This window comes from Cariama cristata, unplaced genomic scaffold (genome assembly GCF_000690535.1).
Source record: "Cariama cristata isolate BGI_N322 unplaced genomic scaffold, ASM69053v1 scaffold1187, whole genome shotgun sequence".
Taxonomy (NCBI): domain Eukaryota; kingdom Metazoa; phylum Chordata; class Aves; order Cariamiformes; family Cariamidae; genus Cariama; species Cariama cristata.
Genome location: NW_009624680.1, coordinates 53 through 12,516, shown reverse-complemented (window position 1 = coordinate 12,516; position 12,464 = coordinate 53). Strand labels below are relative to the sequence as shown.

At 39.0% G+C, this 12,464-nt stretch overlaps 1 protein-coding gene across 1 annotated transcript; it reads right to left on the bottom strand.

Annotated features, from left to right (window-relative positions):
* Nucleotides 1-2,293: 2,293 nt before the first annotated feature.
* On the bottom strand, nucleotides 2,294-11,015 carry CCDC90B (coiled-coil domain containing 90B). Its single transcript, XM_009703249.1, has 8 exons — nucleotides 10,900-11,015; nucleotides 8,071-8,174; nucleotides 5,548-5,649; nucleotides 4,850-4,891; nucleotides 4,699-4,770; nucleotides 4,562-4,615; nucleotides 3,702-3,816; nucleotides 2,294-2,614 (listed from the first exon to the last, which is right to left on the bottom strand). Exons 2-8 carry the CDS (start codon nucleotides 8,089-8,091, stop codon nucleotides 2,559-2,561), a joined length of 462 nt encoding a protein of 153 aa, XP_009701551.1. The 5' UTR covers nucleotides 8,092-8,174; nucleotides 10,900-11,015; the 3' UTR covers nucleotides 2,294-2,558.
* Nucleotides 11,016-12,464: the final 1,449 nt, after the last annotated feature.

The following is a 12,464-nucleotide window of genomic DNA, read 5'->3' as shown; positions in this document are numbered from 1 at the left end:
GGCTGGAGTTCACCAGGTTATGGGGCATGTTCAGGTTAGAAATGGCAATCCTGACCTCTCCTTGCCTAAAAAACATTTAATGACTTCACATATAAAGATTTTTCTCTTATCTGTGTGCTGTTGTGAAATTCTTTTCTCTTTGGAACCCTCATTGTGCATAATATTTTGAGAGTTTTGATTTCAGTAAGAAATCCTTGCACTTAAAGGTTAATTTACTAGCGCTTGAATCGTGATCTGCCCTCTCCTTAATTAGCAAAGGAAACTTAATCTCTGAGAATTTCAAAGGTACTGAAGAAATGATCAATCTTTTGTGTGCACAGATTGAGGGAGAGGCATGTTGACTAACAGCATAAGCTTCATATTGGTGCTAAAGAGGAGAAATTCAGTCTCTAGAGCCCACTTCAGCGTGTGTGGGATGATGGTGGTGAGAAGCTGCAGTAGATGAGCTATTTCTTATGTCACTGTTGGTGCTAAACTCTCATGTAGGAAAAGTGCAAACAATCAGCCCAATCATTCCGCAGCCAAAGGGCATCAAAGGCAGGGAAGGGTCTGGAGCACAAGTCTGATGGGGAGCGGCTGAGGGAGCTGGGGGTGTTTAGCCTGGAGAAGAGGAGGCTGAGGGGAGACCTGATGGCTCTCTACGACCTGATAGGAGGGTGTAGTGAGGTGGGGGTCGGTCTCTTCTCCCAAGTAACAAGAGATCAGAGAAGAGGAAATGGCCTCAAGCTGCACCAGCGGAGGTTTAGATTGGGTATGAGGAAGAATTTCTTCACCAAAAGGGTTGTAAAGCACTGCAACAGGCTGCCCAGGGAAGTGGTGGAGTCCCCATCCTTGGAGGTAAAGAGGTGTAGACATGCTGCTTAGGGATGTGGTTTAGTGGTGGGTTTGGCAGTGCTGGGTTAATGGTTGGACTGGATGATCTTAAGGGTCTTTTCAAACCTAAACGATTCTGTGATTGAGAGAACCTCATAAATGGTTATAGGTTACAAGAAGACGGATTTGTACACACAACAGGTACAATGGACACAAGTGGCTGCTGGCCATCTGCTGAGATCCATGCTGCCAGCATCCATGCCTACTGACAAACACAGAGACAACAGAAAAAGCAGACTCAAGTCCCAGTATAATAGCACTGTGCCTGTTGTAAAAGCCACATTTTTACAGTCTAGTAATCTGTATACAAGTCTCTCAGATCATCAGATAGCAAACATAAGAAAATAATTTTATTTTCTTAAATGAAGTTCATAAATAATTTCTTGCACAGAATGTAAGAATTTGCAGGATACCAGCAAGTTCAACTGTAAACAGAATAAAATGGCAATAAAAAAAATTGCCACCAATCAGTACTACATACTCTTTAGCCCATAAAGGGCCTATTCTTACTGAAAAGTTTAATCCAGGAAGATTTTTTAAAAATTATTATTTTATTAAAAGAATCAAACCAAACATAGGCATTTGTACTCAACAAGATGTGACTACTTCAGTTTGGGATGGCTTTCCCCTGCTCTGTCCCATCTCTGCAACAAGAGGTGTTAAGTCCTTGCTGAAGGTAGAGGGGTCGTGACCAGCTGTGAGGAGTCAGTGTGTCCCACAGGATTATGGAACAGTCAGGAGGACTGTGGAGACAGGAGGAAGATGACCACCCTCACCCCACCGGCACCACTGAGACGCTGAATACTTCCATGTTACAAGCCAGATCCTCTGCCCAGAAAGTACGTGAGGGTTTATTGGAAATACTCTGCACTACTTGAAGGGAGGAGTTCAGAGCACTTATCTGCCCCAGGGCTGTACACAGTTGCTGAGAGTGGACACATTTCCCCTTGGAAAGAAAAATTCTCCCATTCTGTTGACCTCTGGGGTTATGGAAACTGCAAGAGATACTAAAAAAATAAACCCAACAAATCTATGGAGACATTTTAGTTCTGCAAGAGATTGTAAATTTATGTAAAGCAGTTTTCAAGAAAAACAAGGATTCTTCAGTAAAGGCCTTGGAGTGTGTGTTTATATATAAATAACAAAATCAAAGGGCCAGGCTTCAATCTGTCAGAAAAGAGAGGAACAGACTGAAGGCAAAAATCCAGATCCTATATTTAAGCTTAATTTACTTGGATCAGAGTAGATCTGTTGGAATCTGGCATCAGTATTACCATACTGGGCATACTAACTTGGGAATCGTATTCCCATTTCAAGGGCCTATCAAATGATTAATATTTCCATTTTGAGAGGCTGACAGTGAGAATGTTCCACTGAGAATGTTCAGAAAGAAAACAAAATTAATTCTAAAACACATTAGGAAACACTTTCTGGTTTAGCATAAGAAGTCCTTTGAAATAAATACAGTATTCAATAGGGGACAATGAAATACTACTACTTGCCTACTTCCCCCCAGTTATTTTGATCTTCAGTGTTACATATTCAGAAAAGATTTTTAGTGTACAGTAAGAATATCAAAACAAAAAGGTACCAAGGTTATCTACAGCACAAACATGATCGTTGAACTGATGTTGCCTGGGTGGTCTTTTCTCTGTCGGTATTTGACGCAGTCACTCCATTTAGATCTATTTCCAGAACCTGTAAAATCCCAGTGCTATCGCTAAGCAAGTGAATACTGAAGCTGTTAAAAAAAAAAAAAAAAGGAAATAATTAGCTGAATGCTAAATTGTATCACCTTCTACATATAGGAAATTAACTGCAAAGAGATGGAAGAATGATAACAACTCCAGAGCAGAGTCTCCTAAACTTCCTGAATTGCTGCAGGTGTGATGGAATAATTTTAGAAGGCAACGATGTGTCTTAGATGTAATATCCTGTAGAGCAGCACTGCCCAGGTGGGCACAAAAGGCTATAGTGATGTTACTGTTGTCACCCATCTATTGGAAACTGTGTCACAGGAGAGATGGCTGTACTGGCTCTTGCATTAGACAAAGTGCTTTCCCCCTGAACAAAATGACAATGAACTAACAATACACGTATCTGACACAACACTAGGATATCTGGGCAGCACCTCTGCAGGCTGAGTTGTCTTTCAGATTTGTTAAGCTGCTGTTTCAATTAGTGTTAGAATAAAGCTATGTTTCCCTTTGAACTTGGTTCTCACTTCCAAATATGATGTGTCACTCTCTTTTTATCCAGCTCCAAATACAGTAACAATTTCACTGGTTATGTATATATTGAGAAGACAGTCTCAAACTAGACTGAAATTTGGTCTGCATGGCTGGGGAAAGTACAAGTTCCACCACGCTGAAACACAGTACATGTGGAGGAGTGAAGGGGAGGCAGAACTGGCCCCTCTCAGAGGAGTCCTGAACGACAGCTAACTTTCAGGGGAACTTCAGTGACCTCAGCAGAACTTTTTTAGCAACTCTACCACATAAATGGCTGCCCTGCAGCAAGCAGAGGTACTGTCAGACTAGACAAAGTATTTAGGCTTTTTTTTTTTTTTTTTAAAAATCATGTCCCTCTTCCTCCTAATCCCAGTTCTGGGTGCGATCCTAGTCGAACCGCAGCAGTGTCTGCATGCTCCCATCTCTTCTGTGTTCTATGTCACAGTTCTTCCAGTCATGGGGGGATCTGCCCCACCCAATCCCAGCTGTCTGCTGCTACACAACTCACTTCTGGAATTGACTTAGCATATACTCTTGAATGAAATTTTATACATCCAAGGTACAATACTGGTACTCACCTCCTTGCCTATCACATACCTGCCAAATAACGTATTGTATCAAGTTTATTCGATTCCATGAGCGTTTTTAAGGAAGCTATTTCAGTGTCAATTTTATTACTGATTTCTGAGATAACACTGTTGGTACTCGAATCCTGAAAGATTAAAACATAGCATGTATTTGACAATGATCTCTAGCCCTTTCAGCTTTGCAAAGCCAAACAAGAATACCACGCTACCAGCAACAGGAATGAGAAACAAATTTCCAACCTATCACTGAAGTGAAATGTGTAACGGGTAAGAGACCTTAGAAGACACAGAGTAATATTTAATACAATCTGGGAAGAGTACTGAAGAGATAGAAAGAGAGAAAACTCAGATCATACAGACTTCTGTCTGATATGGCAGTGCCTCCTAAAGGAGGCATTCTACAGCACATAAACAGTATCGCTAAATTTTTGCAAAACAAAGGCTTAAGCGTTCACAAGCCATATTCAGAAAAAGGAGAAGCTGAAGATGAGGTCTTTGAAGACTTCCAGCCCTGTGAAATACGCACTTGGCTGTAGGCACCTGAACCACCGCTCTGGTAGAGCCGGTCAGCTCAGCTGTTAACATTGGGAAGGGCAGCAGGACAGCGCACGTCCCACCTCTAACAGCCTGCACGTAAGATACTCAGAAAGCGAGAGACAAGGCTCGTATGCCTCCTCCTGCCTGATCAGTGTTCAGTGCAATCTCACGGTCCTAGGGAATAAACACCTACAACAGACCTGAGAGATATAGCCCAGCTTTTTGCTTTACCATATTCAAAAAATCTACTTTCACAAAAGTTTCGGGTTCACATAACATGCAATGTGTAACTGTATCCTGCTCAACATAAAATGAGCTTTGTTCGATACTCACTTTTTTATGAAACTCTGTAGTTGCTTCCATCAGTTTCCTCTCCTGATCTGTAAACTGTGGATAAAAGATAAATTACAGTTGTAGTAACGGAAAACAAGACAGACAACTGATAAGGGTATCTTCGCAGACCAGCTTACCATATCCGTCACTCTGCTCCTTTCCAGGTTTATGTCCAGCTTGCTGTCAGCTCGGATTTTACCGGTTTCGTTCTTTAAAGTAAATACAGATTATGAACATAACTATTTACTCTCCCCAATAAGACTCTGTAGGTACTTGCTGTTTACTTACCATTAGCTGCTGTTTAACTTGATCTAATTCAATTTTCATTTTCTAAGTGCAGAGGAGAAAAAAAAAAAAAGATTTTACAAATTCAGGAAACTGCTGACCAAGTTAATTGGTCATGTAAGTGTTACCACGGCACACACGCAATTATTTTTCCATAATTTTTCTCCCAATGGGGCAATTTGTTCTTGATTAAATATCCTAACTGATGCGTTCAATTTGTATAGCCATATATAATCTGCTGGGAATTTTGCTCAAAATAAAGGGATTATTTTGTAACAATGATCATCTTGTTATTCTGAGACTAAAGACAGCAGAAAAATACCAAAATGCTATCAAGCAAAAGTAAAATATGTCTCAATCACCAGTTTAATTAAACTGTTGCAGAGAAACGGCTGACTACTCTCCCTGCATTGTATGGTTAATGGTGACAAGACTGTACCAGAATCACCCTTAAGTAAAATTACAGAAGATGATTCTACAATGTGTAAATCTTTTTTCTTTACAGAAGAACTGAGCAACTCTTCTCACGTGAAATATATTTTTATGTCATCACAGAAGTTATAATCTACAAACGCTTCAACTCTGATAAAAGTATCCAGAATTACTTTTACATTCATATTTTGTTCCACAAAAATGTACAACAGGTAGAACCCAACATATGTTAACAATTTAAGTGCTTAATTAAAAATATTTATTAGTACCTCATTCTCTGCTCTCAAGTTTGCAAATTCACTTTTCTCCAGGATGACCATATCTTTTCGAATGGAGTCCAAATGTGCCATTATCTGCTGTAAAGTTATTTCCTTTGAAACAATAAAACATGTCAGTGATTAAGTTACACACTTTTGGCAAGTAAAGGAAAGTAAAGATTTTTAGGTCTGAAATTACAAAATTAGCTACTGCAAAGCACAAAACTGGGGAGACTCTCCAACAAGAAAGTGACAGAAGCACAGAATTTTACAGCTGCAATTTGTTTGAAAGACTCAAGAGGTTTTGGGTTTGTGCTTTCTCTGTTGCTTTAATACACTACTTCTGAATTTAAGCAAAAAAGCCAGAGTATTAGTCCAAGTAGCTATGAAATGAAAGAGATCTGAAACTACAGATTAGTTCCTCATTCTCTTCCATTTTCAGTGAACATTCAGCAGCCTATGAAGCATTACTCGTTGGTTTGAATCCAGTTCCTAAGTAAGCACTTCCATTTCTTGCCCACAAAGTCATCAAAAGCTAAAGACTTAATGACACGAGTATCACACCGTCCTCTCAGCATTAAAGTCTGACGGACACTAGTCAAACACTGCTAAAAAGCACTGAGAAAAGCCTTCCTGGTGTTTGCACTAATAAGTTCAGAATTCAACTGCTATTTACAAACTACAGAGTAAAAAATAAATAAGAAAATAAAGGAAGAAACTTTGTATTTTAGAATCTTGAAAGCAATACTCCTTTAGTTAGCATAGGGAATTACCCTACTACTTAGCATGGAAAATGACGTATCTCTGTGGGATTCTGCCTTTGAAGCTGAGGGCCAGCAAAATGAAGAGCTCTCATTCAGACTAGAAGCAAACAGTATTTCCCAGTTCCTGTGTTGAACTAAATTTGTTAAAAGATGCCCTGGCCCAACTTTCACTGAAGTCTGGCTACTTTGTTGAACACAGCAAAGTTTTTACAATGCCTGGGAAAACTTCAGTTGCATTTACACTGAGAGGCTAACTTGCTTCATCCTATGTCAAAACATTCAGTCTCTACACTATAAAACCCAGTGCTTCTGTCTAACGCTATTCCACGCAAATTATATTTGGGATACTGACTTTCTTTACACATAATAGGATTTCCAAAAAGAAAAGTTGCCATTTTGATGAAAAAAAAATAGAGACACAAGGTTTTGTCTCCTTTTGAGATTCATAGAAAAAAAAATTAGGCAACTTTTATTCTTAATAAATGCTAGTAAGATAAAAAACTGTTGGAAGTCAGGCTCAGCAGTTTAAATAAAATAGCAATGAATGCTTAATTGCGTTAACTCATTGAAGAAGAATGGCACGTAATTTCAGCTTGCACATCCTTCCCGAGCAATTATTAAAACCATTACTGTGCATCAGAGCTTTATTATCCTGGCCCAGATGTCTAGTCTAGAAGAAAAAAAACAAAGTTCTTTTTATTTTGGCATTTTGTTAAAATGAAACTTGTCACCACCTCTATTATCCACAGAAAAACCAGCCATGCTACTTAACTGATTCACCGCCTTCAGATATGTCCACAAACACGAACCTGAATATCTAAGCGAAGGAGACGCCTTGACGCTTTGATTGAGCGCAAGCTGAGGTGCTGACCTGACCAGTGCAAACAGCTACGTTTATACCAACAACTAAAAAATTCAGAGTGCCCTTGTGGTCCCCAAGGGCACACGACATACCACAGATTACATCCAAGTGGATAAAATCTCTTCCTCCTAAATCAAGGTGGTCCTGTCCACCCTGCCTGGTGGGAACAGTTCCTGACCCTACACTTTCACATAAGTTGTACCCAGGTCAGGGAGATTCAGAGCGGGCAGAGGTCAAAAATCAAACCAAGGCACTGCAGTGGCTCTGGACAACGATGTGGTGGTGGCCGTGCCCATGCCCCAGCCATGTTTAGCTTTTAAGACTGAGATGCAGGCTAAAATAATGAAATAGTTTTAATAGTAGTTTTTAGTTTATGAATAGGAAAATAGGACAAATATAGTGTATCTCAGAACAGAGCTGACATCGTTACTGAAGTTCAGTAAAAACAGTGACAATTTTCTGGTATTTTAGGTGGTCTTGTTATCTTTCAGGAACCCCTTCTTGAATCTCTCTTCTGCCCTCAACTGTTGTAAAGCACAGTTAAAAGTTTGGTTTCATCTCAGAGCTTTTCAGCAGCAAATGAAGTGATCGCTGCATTACATTTATACATTGTGGCTGCATTTGGAAGACACGCCTGTGAGATGAAAGGTTTAAGATACACTTAGTGCCATGCTCTAGCTGACATGGTGGTGTTAGGGCAAAGGTTGGACTCGATGATCCCAGAGGCCTCTTCCAACCAAACTGATTCTGTGACACTACTACTCAAAACCACCTTAACACTTAGGAAAACCTATCTCAGTGAAGTGTTTATAGCACTGTAGAGAGCTGCTCACTTGTCTTTTAAATATGCAAATATGAGCCATTATAGTTACACAATGTCATATATGTACACCATAGATTACTTTTTACCTGCTGAGCCTGTGTAACCATATCCTTATAGACTGTGTCTAAGCTGACATTCGACAAGGTTATTAATGCCGACACGATGGTCTCCGCTTGTTCCTTCCCAAAGCCTAGAAGACAGTTGACAGATGACAAGTTAAGGTAATAATATTAGAAAGCTGGATGAACAGAAGAGCAAGAGGTACCTAATAAACTGGGACACTCAAGTGCTGTACCTAACTACAGTGACAAATGAGAAGTCACACAACAACTGAAAACTGACAGCGAGGAGCCAGTCACTGTGACTTTTAACTAGAAAAAACACAGACTTAACAATGCAAAAATCTGAAGTACATTAACTTTTAATATACTAAAATAGTCGACTCATGCAGCTGACAGGAGGACCGAATTTCTGTACGTTTAACTGTTCATGCCTTATAAAAATAATGCAGCAAAATTTAACTTTATAATGAACTTTCACGACTTCTGTTAAAACCAAACTTACCTTGACCTACAAAGCATGCATCCTACAGAATAACAAAAGGTAAGTCTGCATATATTGAAATTGTTCTGCACAGATATGAACACATACAAAACTGATTTTAAAACTACTGCATCCATTGCCTGCAGAATGAATTCAAACTGGGATTTTTGCTTCGTGATGATAAAAATTTGTCCATGGTTTGGTGCAATTTTGATGTGTTAAAGATCATGTGCAGTGATTAGTGAAAAAAACCAACCCAGCTGTCATTTTAGCCATATCTCATCTAGTGCTGAGAGCTTTTGCCCTAAAGATTTATTTCCAGCAATCTCACTGATGTGTTGTTTCAATTGGCCCATTCTATAAAGTGGGATCGATTAACATTTTGTTGAAAAATGCTTTCAAGGCAAACTATTTAGAGAAATATGCCACTGCATCCTTCTAAAATACTGGTGTTGTCAAGGTGCATCATCAGTTTACATGACAAAAAAAATCTATGCATGCTTTATGAGAGTTTCCTTCTGCTAAGAGGTGTGATAGTATTGCTTCAGTTGCTCTGAATTTTCAGGGTTATTTAAGTTTTGGCCAATTCATTATTTTGTTCTTTCTCTATAGCAGGAACTGTCCTTGTTGCATGGAAGTTTAGAAAATATGCAGAAATTCATATAAGCAAGAGAATGGAGCCCAAAAACTGCCTGCAGCAAGTCCGAGAAAAACTAAATGCCTCTCTCACTTTTGTGATATGTATAGGTTTTACCTATGGAGCCCTGTCACTGTAGTATTGAAGTTTTTGTAAAAGTTATGGAACAAATTTAACTGAATAACAGTGTACCAGCACCAGACAGACTTCACTCCATGAGTTCTCAAGGAACTTGAAGAAGAAATAGCTAAATCAGTCCTAGGGACAAGTAAAATTTCACAGCCTACCTTGGTTACCAGAGGACTGGAAAATGTCAAATACAATGCCAGTTTTTAAAAACAATTCCAAAAGAGATACACGGAACTACAGGCTGACAAGTCTGACATGCATGAGAAAAATAAACATTGTTAGTGGACTATTAGGAGTCTTTTAACTACTAATACATATTATTATTAGATGCAAATAGTGCAAAAAATCCTAACCTCAGATTGTATAAAGTTCTTACTGTCACTTAGGAGAAAGATCTTGGGATTTTAAAAGATAGTTGCTCGTCTGATGAAGATATCAGCTCAATGCTTAGTAAGATCAATAGCACAAACCAAACCCTTCGGAATTACTAAGAAAAGGAGCAGAGCACAAAATATATGCACCATTATGTCACCATTCAAATCCACAGGACATTCAGTTGTCAAGTAATGCCAGCAGCTCTGTGCCCTCCTCTTTGAAACAGGATGCAATAGAAGTGGAAAAGATTCACAGAAGTGCATCATGAATCACCAAAAGTATGGAAAAGCTACTGCTCAAGGAAAAATTCAACAAGCTAGGATTCTTCTGTTTGGAAAAAAAAACAATAGGTGAATATGACGAAAGTTTACATAATCACGATTGACACAAGAGATCAAATGTTCATTCCCTCTTCCCACAAAAGAGCTGAGTAGGCATCAAATTAAGCTCGTAGTAGGCAGATTCTGCATAAACAAAAGGAGTAGAGCACTGCAACTCCATGAGAAAGGATGTTTTGGGTCCTAATCAGTTTATAGAGGTTCAGGGACTGAATAAGCTTGTGAAAAGTCTTCCACTGAATGTTACTAAAACTCACACCTGACCCAAAATACCTGCAGGGTGAAAACAACTGGAGGCTTAGAAAGTACAAGAGGATGTGTCACATACATCTGCCCCGTTTTAACATGCTTCTGCAGGCACTCACTCAGCTGCTGTCAGGAGACAGAACCAAGGGCTAGACGGACCTTTCATCTGACTTCAGACAGCCACACAAGTTAAAAATGCAGGCATTAAGAATGTATCACAGCACTATGCTGCTGAAAATATTTCTAGTTAGAAAAAAACCTTAAATTACTATTAGCAGGTTAGTAGAAGGAACTTCTATAAAAGCTTTTTTTTTTGCTAGAAAGCAGTTCTTGCTAGATTTTTGCTAGAAAGCAGTTCTTTAACTGTTACTGTTACTTTACGTTTATTAACTGTATTATGTTCCTCGGCTGGAAGACAGTATACAAACTTTCCTACAGCTACAAACAAGGTAAATTTAGTGTAATAGTTACTCGTATGGTTACAGAGGCATCCCTGTCAGATGCCTCTCCTCCACCAGCCTCCTCAAGAGGCTGCCAAAACATTTTATAACACCAAGTATTGGTACTTTGGGAAAACTGATAGCACTCAAAGCTATAGTACTTAAACTAAAAGTTTTCCTTTGAATTATTTATCAGGTATCACTTACCATGGGCTTCCAGATCCTGCACTAAAGCATGGGTATCAAAAGTTACCTTCCTCTGCTCCAGGGGAGTGATTTCAACTCTTCTGACATCATATGACTTCCTAATGAGTGTGGCAGCAAAACCTGGAAGTGACAATATATACCTTAAACTTAACCCGATTGGTTTATTGTGCAATATGCTAATTTTAATTTCTTTCATCATAGCAAAGCTGCATGGACATTGCAACAAAAAGCTGGGTCCTTCTGATTGCCTGGTTATAGCACACATCAGAAACAATCAATCCATAGGAAATCTATACCAACTGGGACTCATACATCAATTTTAAGTGCATTCATCTAACTAGGAAGCTGTGCAACAAGCATCCTGATATAACAAAAATAAAACCATCACAACCAATTCTCTTGTAATATTTGAGAAACATCACTTAAATAATTCTCTTACTTTTAAAACATCAGCAGTTCTAACACACTCCCAATTTCTGCTGGTTACAGCTAACATAATTCATTTGGTTCTTCACAGAATCCCTCAATCACATTCTTTTGACACTTCCTTCTATCACTATCCTTTCCAGCAAGGAGAGTGCCATGTGTGAAGATAAAGCTACAGATTTTTTTTTGAAAGCTATGCAAATCTAATGTTCAGAATGAATTTGTTGGCTGACCAGGAAAGTAACTGGGCAACAAAGCGATATGGTGTTTGCACCTAATACGTCTTAGATGGGTATTAGTTAAAGATCCACTCTATTTATTACACGAGTGCCTTCCTACAAGATGTTTCACTGCTTCCCCTACTGCATTTCAAGCATATTTTCCCCTTCATCTTATCTTTGTGAGGCCTCACATGTTACACATTCCATTCTCATAGATCCTTTGTTATCTAAAAATCCCTACTACTCCTAAATCCATGCTTATTCAAAATTTTTTTCACTGCTGGATCTCTGCCTTAACCAAAATGTTGTTCTGTATCTTGTCTACATCTTTACTCAAAAGCTTTATAACATTTAAACAACAGGGAAGCTACATTGTGCCACTACTAGATAAATCAAGCTACGTGCTACCTTATACCTACTCTAAAGAACTAGCTATAACTACACCAGCCACAGTGTTCAAATCAATATCTGTAATAGATTTAAGATGAAAAAGACAAAGGATTTAAGCGCATGAGCACTGAATACAATGTACAAATAATTAAAAATAACTCTAAACATTCTTCTTTCACTGAGCCACCACAGCCTTTAAACACACAGCAATTTGTCCTCTAAATGCATTAGTGGATTTTTTTCATTAGGTTAAAACAACTATACTGCAGAGACGTTCTCTCAGAAAAGCTGGTATTACAGCATGAAGCTTTTGATCACCTTGACATGCTGCTCTTTCCTACAGCTTCACTCCCACATTCCTGACTCGATGCGTGGCTCTCAGCCCAAGGCTGTCTTCAAAACTCACTGATGCTTTCACAGACTATATCCGAGGCTCCATTTCGTGATGCCCTTCTGCACCCCTTGGCTATCTCCCATTGCTCCTTCTGTCTCAAACGTTCTGTCAGTCCCCATAAGCTACTCAATCGC

Excerpts from the sequence above, each read along its gene's own strand:
- CCDC90B (XM_009703249.1), bottom strand. The coding sequence starts at position 8,091 with ATGGTTACACAGGCTCAGCAG. Across the intron at positions 4,771-4,849 it reads AAGTTAAACAGCAGCTAATG|AACGAAACCGGTAAAATCCG; the intron begins GTAAGTAAACAG and ends TTTACTTTAAAG. Across the intron at positions 2,615-3,701 it reads TACAATACGTTATTTGGCAG|CTTCAGTATTCACTTGCTTA; the intron begins GTATGTGATAGG and ends TTTTTTTAACAG.